This window comes from Carassius gibelio, chromosome B21 (genome assembly GCF_023724105.1).
Source record: "Carassius gibelio isolate Cgi1373 ecotype wild population from Czech Republic chromosome B21, carGib1.2-hapl.c, whole genome shotgun sequence".
NCBI lineage: Eukaryota > Metazoa > Chordata > Actinopteri > Cypriniformes > Cyprinidae > Carassius > Carassius gibelio.
Window position 1 is genome coordinate 5,831,922 of NC_068416.1, and position 7,859 is coordinate 5,839,780.

Below are 7,859 nucleotides of genomic sequence, written 5' to 3' on the forward strand. Positions count from 1 at the left end.
ATTTGATGAGATAGTGAATTGGTGGGTTTTGTTAAATGTGAACCAAAATCATCACAATTAAAAGAACCAAATACATAAACTACTTCAGTCTCTGTGCACTGAATTTATTTCATACAAAAGTTTCACAATTTGAGTTGAATTACTGAAATAAATAAACTTTTCTTCGACATTCTAATTTATTGAGATGCATGTATTTCTAGAAGATTTAAAATAGTTCTGAAAGAAGTGTCTGCTTTTGCATGATGTGTGTGAACTTTTGTATGTTGTGTGTGTGTTTTGTGGTTTTGTGTGTAGAGAAATAGAGCCATAGGTTCAAAAACTGTAAGTATTTTGAAAAAAACTGTAATAATGCAGGTTTGTTTTAACAAACACAAGGGTCCAGTTGTTCAGAAAGTTTAATCCGGATCAGATTGATCTGAATTTGAATAATGAGTTAATTTATTTAATTTAAAACCTTTATAAAGTGTTTTGGTAGTTTAAGTGCAACTGCAGTTGAGAAATGAAAGAGGGTTAGCAGAGCCGTGTGAAGAGTTTTGAAAAAGTGACTTAAGTACTGATAAGTGTACTTGAAAGCCTTCATCACAAGTCAAAATTTGGGTAAAACAAAGGGATGAAATTTCTTTAAGGATGCTTGGGTGGGACTTTTAAATTGTCCTAATTTGACCTAATGTGACCTCTGCATCTGCATTAGAGTTAAACTCCTTGTTATTATTAGTTTATCGCTAATTGACTTAACCATACATAATGTGTAATGACACAGTATAGTATCTGCACATTATACACCCAAATCAGGTCGTGATTTCTTAATTATTGGATCATCTTCCTGTTGAGTCAGCAGTAATTCCTGTCCACTAGATGGCGAGGCTTGATTAAGTCCTGTGTACTGTATGTAAAGACCTTTCCTGCAAATACATATAACTTTGCATATACAGAAGACCTTACATTAACATTTGAAAGAAACACAACTTACTTATAAAATGAGTACAATTATTCTGCACTGATATATTAAATTAATTTCAAATATACAGTTATGTATGAATATAAACTAATAAACACAAATAATTAAATACATTTTATTTAATTAAAATAAACCTTGATCTGGAGTATTCAACCTCATTACAAATAAATAAACACAAAAAAATGGTAACAAGTGAGCATGTGCAGCCAGCATGAATTTGATTATATGAGCAAATGATTGAATAATTTTGATTCTCTGGAAAGGAGCAGCTGCTTCCTGCTTTATACTTCAGGAATATTAATGATGAAAGAGTTTCTTCTGCTGGTGCATTCTGCATTCAGCCAAATGTCTATTAAATCAAGCCCATATAATAAGAGTCTCCTGTGCATCAGCTGACAGCAGTAAGTGTCTGATTCAATATCTGCACAAACAGCACGCTCAAAAACAAGCCCCAACTTTCTTCTGTTTCAATAGAATAGTGAAATTAAATATGAACTCACTAGAAAATGGTCTCACCTTTTAAAATAACCTGCATTTTCTATTACATTATGATATTAAATATGTTATTTATTTTATATGAAATTTTATACCACAATGTGGGACATATAGAGGTTAATACACGTATGAATTCATATTTTGTAATAAACAATGAATATAACCTCTCCCTCCCTCTCTCTCTCTCTCTCTCTCTCTATATATATATATATATATAATATATATATATATATATATATATATATAAATTTGTGCTGTCAAAAGATTAATGGTGATTAATTGCATCCAAAATAAAAGTTTTTGTTTACATAATATATGAATGTGTACTGTTTTATAAATACGAACAAATTCATTATATATTTTGAAATATTTACATGTATTTATATATTAATATCACTATATTTTATATTACATATAACTATATTTAATAGATAAACAACATATTTTTCTTAAAATATATAGATGCATGTGTTTGTATTTATATAGACATAAAGATACACAGTACAAATTCATATATTATGTAAACTAAAACTTTTATTTTGGATGACTGGATGATTTTATGTTGAATCACAGTCAACACTGAATTTATACATGATAAAAATATATGATTAGAGTGTCACAACTTTATGCAAAGTTCCTTTATGTTTAATGTAAAATGTGGTTTCATTAAACATACTGTAATTAATTAAACATACAGCGCTATATTTCTAAGATAGATAGATAGATAGATAGATAGATAGATAGATAGATAGATAGATAGATAGATAGATCGATCGATCGATCGATCGATCGATCGATCGATCGAGATAGATAGATAGATAGATAGATAGATAGATAGATAGATAGATAGATAGATAGATCGATCGATCGATCGATCGATCGATCGATCGATCGAGATAGATAGATAGATAGATAGATAGATAGATAGATAGATAGATAGATAGATAGATAGATAGATAGATAGATAGATCGATCGATCGATCGATCGATCGATCGATCGATCGAGATAGATAGATAGATAGATAGATAGATAGATACCTTCTCAGGGTGTTGTGGAGCTTCCTCGAGCGCGTTCTTCGTTAGTTCCGTGTCTTCATCTTCTCGGTCAGTGTGTGGAGAAGGAAAGTGTGTTTGGTTCTTGGAAGGCTTCAGCTCTTCTCTGTGTGTGGCTCTTGGGCTCCTGGAGCTCCTCTGACCGACAGAGAGAGCGCCGAAATCGATGGTTTTGCTCTCATACGCTCCTTCTACGTTACAAAACAAGCCTCCGTGCTTCTGTCGCGGCACCTGGTCCGCGGTCCCGGGTCGAGCCAGATACACCGGCAGATCCCCGTCTCTGTCCGCGCTCCTGCGCTCAGCCATGATCCGGGACACACTGAGGATCAGAAACACCGCCCGAGCAGCGCGAGCCTCACCCACACTCACCTGATTCATTTAACTCACATTAATTCAGTGTCACTTGACATCATTTTTAACTTTTTAACTTTTTTTTAATGGGTCTAGAACGTTTGACAGATCGTTAATTGGACTACATGCAAAAAATCTATCTATCTATCTATCTATCTATCTATCTATCTATCTATCTATCTATCTATCTATCTATCTATCTATCTATCTATCTATCTATCTATCTATCGATATATATATATAGATTTTTTTTTTTCAAATGTATTTTTGAATCAATTACCATAAGCAGTATGCAATTCGTTTTATTATAAAGTGACATTTTAGCATTTTCTTTATTTTTGCTGGATATAAAGGAATCAATACATTACTTAAAGATTTTGCCTAGCCTGTTTATGTTTTTATTTCTTTACTTCGTCTAATCGTTACATTTAATGTTCTAGGCTTTTTTAGTTATTTTCTTTTATTTTGAAGAATACATTTAATATCCCAGATTCATGAAATTTATAAAAAAATTAAAAAAAAATAAAAAGTTTAATATATTTGTATTTCCCCATCTTTTCATCTCCTACTGTCTTTAATTGTGTGTTGATGGTTTACAAATATTTCAGTTTTATTATTATTACTATTATTATTATCATCATTATTCAGTTCAGGCGCTGTAGCTTTAAAACCCCTCTCATTGGTGTCCAGAGCAGAAAGCCTGTAATCATCACTGATGATGCAGCTCCTGCTCCAGTCAGCACAATGACAAGACTCTGTCCGCTGATGGACTGAATCCTGATATTGGCAACAGATCCAGCACAAGGAGTCACTTGGCAACACTTTATATGTTAATATAAGTTAGCATGAACTAACAATGTAAAACGCATTTATAAGTCAGTGTTAAATTATACACTTACTAATGCATTATTAAAATAAGGGGAGGTCATGTAGGAGACTGTATTGAACATGACACATCAGTCTCGCCAGAGGCAGAACACAGACAATCATCAAATATACTACAATCACAAGCAGAACATGTCACTCATTCAAAATGTAAGCTGTTTCCTCCTAACCTTTTAACTCACTGTAACATTTATGATAAAAAAAAACTTAAGGATAGGGTATACAATTGCTTCTATTCATATTCATAATTTATAGATTTCAAAGTAATGTAAAACAAAAATATTCACTGTTTACTTCATTATTTGGGTCACAGTTTATTTTAAGGTCCGATTATTATAATTAACTAACTATTTACTCCTACTTTTCCTCAATAAACTTCTAAATTGCTGCATATTAATAGTTAGTAAGGTAGTTGTTAGTTTAGTTTAAGAAATCTAAAATATGATCTTGCAGAATAAGACATTAACATGTGTTTTATAAGTACTAATAAGCAGCCAAAATGCTAGTATAGTAGTTAATAGTGAGAACTCCCTAAACTAAACTGTTGCCTATTGCTTATTAATCACTTGAGCAATTTTTGATCCTGTATATTTTTCCACTGTTTACAAATGTGACAGAGGAAAAGCACTCTCGCTTTCCTTATTGGAAAAGTTGGTTTGATTCACTGGGTTATCAAAGGAATATATTTTCTCACTGGGGGGGAAATGCATTAAATATTCTCATCCTCATACTCTAAACTCTATGTGATTATTAATATAAGATATGCAACTGGAGGAAGCGCTATTATGGACCTTTATTTGAGTTAAAAACATCTTAATACTGGATTTGTTTCATCTTGTGTCTTCTCCAGATGTTCACTGATGGACTGGAGTGCTGTGGATTATTGGGATGTTTTTATCAGCTGTTTGGTCTCTCTTTCTGACGGCACCCATTCACTGCAGAGCACCCATTGATGAGACACTGATGCAATGCTACATTTCTCAAAATCTGATGAAGAAACAAACTCATCTACATCTCAGATGGCCTAGTGTTAGAGAGTACATTTTCAGTAGATTGTAATTTTATTGCTTTAATAATCTGCATTTGGGTTCATAGCCTTGAATTATGAGACTCCCGTAAGGCTTTTAACAAGAGATGATGTTTCCAGCTGCACAATGTAACTGGGAGACTGTTGGCCACTTGAGAATTAACAATGCATGAGAGATCTTCTCACAGGGCTATAGGATCCAGTCCCTACACAAGCATTATCTGCTCAATAAATCATTTATCAATGTATCAATATATCAAACTATCCTGTCATCCATGGCTGAAGGAGAGCTTTGTTGTTGTTGTAATGATGATCTCAATCAACATTTAAGAAAGCATGGAAAAAATGATTACCTAAGCTATGCTTTAATCACAAGCACAGATAAGTAATGGTGTTGCTTTAATGTTTTGCTATTATTTGTTTTCTGTAAACTAGCTTTAAGAGCTGATGGTGTCCAGACCGTATTAAAGACTCTTCCCCACGCAGCACAGATCAACTCTTCTGCTGGTTTGTAATCAGTGATGATTGATAAATAAGCAATGGGTGATTTCCGAGCAGCTGCTTCCGTCTGGAGTGCTGAAAGGGCTCCGCAGATGATGTTTAAACTCATTTATAAAAACCCTTAATGATGATTGGCTATCACAGACTGGCTCTGGTTTGTATCTCTGAGTCAGACAACATTCACATGCAGTTTTAACCATAACCCTGACTCATAATCTTCCCACCAGTGCATATGCCACATCTTATTGTATGTGATACAGTATGTCAGAGACACACAGGTCTCTCAGTGGAGGTGGCTAAAGTTACTCTTGTTAGAGGAACACAAGCTGTTAATATTGCATTGGTGTCAGAGAGAGGGGAAGCGAAGTACAACAGGTGTCAGTTTCACTGACTTTCTCTGGTTACAGAGAGGATAGGACTAATACTTTGTGTACAGTGTTTTACCAGGGCAAACTAAACCGGTTAATCATCCTCAGCTTACTTTAATCCATTTGAGGCTCAAATTTCTGTACAGTTAATTAGCAAAAACTCATAGTGCATTTTTATTGCAGCAAGGTACCTAATGCTGCTGCATGAATCTTGCATGGTAGAAAACAATGTAAATGTAAAAAAAAAAAAAAAAAAAAGGTAATAGCCCCTATAGTTACTAAGTATCTATGAAACTGGATCTGTAATGGTGTTTATCTGGACTAGATGCAGCCAGGCCTTGATTACTGTTTCAATTAAATCAACACTTAAATATTAAAGGGGTCATCAGATGCCCAAGTTGACGGATTCTTAAGGAAAAATTTTGACAAGTAAGTTTGGCATCGGGCCAAAACATAGTCAAAGGATAATTTATGAAAATAATTGATGAAAAATACAACTACAATTGTATATGAAAGACTCCTGCAGTTATATATGTATATTGAGAGAGAGATTGCATGTTATAAAACTTGTTTAAACCATGCTTTCAGCTGAAAATATTGAGTAGCCTATCTTGAAGGTACAAACAAACTCCTTGAGAAGTATAACGTCACGCTCATGTACATTGCCGAATTTGCCGTCATCATAGCCTTACATTCTTTCTGAGTTATCAGACTTAAGTTATCATTCTCTACCAAGCTAACTAAATATGTTTAACATGTGAATTATTGCTAAATATGCAGTTATATGATGGGCCATTGTCATGAATTGTACTCGTGATGGAGCAGTGGTGGAGCACTCTTGTTCAAATTTCTCAATGGTAGTGTAAAACAACACTCTTTTTACCCTGTCAAAAAAACTATTTTTCTTGCATGTCCCTTTAAATGCTAATGAGCTCTACACTTCTGCTGTAGGTGAAGCTGGATCACAAATGATTTGCAGGAAGATAGACACATTTAGGTAGATCGGGTGCATATTCCCTTCAGAAACAAATTTAATCCACTGCGTCTTCAGAGCCTCAGATGTCGGTAGTAAATGATGACTGCTATTTTCATTATAACATCCAACAACAGAACACCTCAATCTCTTAGGAGACATTCTTGTCTACATCTGCTCCGGTGGTGAAACAATGGCAGACTGATGACAGTCACTCAGGGGGCGGAGCTAAGGTAAGACACCATCCCAGTCTGTGCTGAAACGCTACTGTCAATCAAACTATTGTGGGAGGGCCTGGGTCTGTGTGATGTCACACAGACAAGAAGCATAGAATAGCTTGATTTGAGAAAGGGGTATGATTTTAGTAGATAAAAAAAAAAAACACTGGGTGGATTTTTATCACTATAGGATGGTTGTGTAAAAACTTTGCCAACACACATTTCAGTTCAAACAAATTGTAAAAGTGCATATCGCATCTGATGGGAAGGGTTACAAAGACATTTCAAAGGCATTTGGACCTCAAAGAACCACATTGAGATTATTTATTAATCTCATTATCCCCATTATCCCCTCCAAATAAATTGCACTGTGTTAAATCTTCCAAAAAGTGGTTGACCTTCCAAAATTCCACCAAGAGCAAAGTGATGACTCATCCAGGAAGTCACAAAGACTGCAGACCGCTCTTACATCAGTCAAGGTCACTGTTCTTGACTCCAGTGTCTGAAAGACACTGAAACTCAAACATGACATTCATGTAACAGTGGCAAGGTAAACCCTGACCCAGAACAACTTTAATGGCCGACTGAATTTTGCCAAAACATACCTTGATAATCCTCAAACTTCTGGGTGAATGTTTTGTGGACTGATGAGTTGAAAGTGGAAATGTAAGACAATTATGTTTAATAACTATTAGGACTCTGCAGTCCTTGTGTTGTTTGAACTTAAAGTGCCATTTTGATACAGTACTTCACAGAATAATATGCGCATGTCTTGAGATTTCAAGGAGTGGCTCTTTAATAGTTTAAGTCCTGTTTGTCAATTAGATATTTTGCAGTCAACCTTGGTTAGGTTTTATCGAGCTCAGCTCCTCTTACCTGTGGGGTCCCCCAAGGATTTATTCTAGGCCAACTTTTGTTTTCCCTTTAAATGCTCCCAAATGGAATCTATTCTTCATAAACAATGTGTTTCTTATTATTATTATACCAATGACATGCAGATTTATCTAATATTAAAAATAAATTGTAATAA

General features: G+C 34.4%; 1 protein-coding gene across 1 annotated transcript in view; it reads right to left on the reverse strand.

Moving 5' to 3' along the window:
• LOC127986476 (dihydropyrimidinase-related protein 3) overlaps window positions 1-2,828 on the reverse strand; it is a 29,030-nt gene extending 26,202 nt beyond the window's left edge. Inside the window, exon 1 of the mRNA XM_052588742.1 lies at window positions 2,492-2,828. Coding sequence (XP_052444702.1) covers window positions 2,492-2,812 — 321 coding nt within the window. The 5' untranslated portion in view covers window positions 2,813-2,828. The remainder of the gene's footprint in view (window positions 1-2,491) is intronic.
• Between the last annotated feature and the right edge of the window lie 5,031 nt (window positions 2,829-7,859).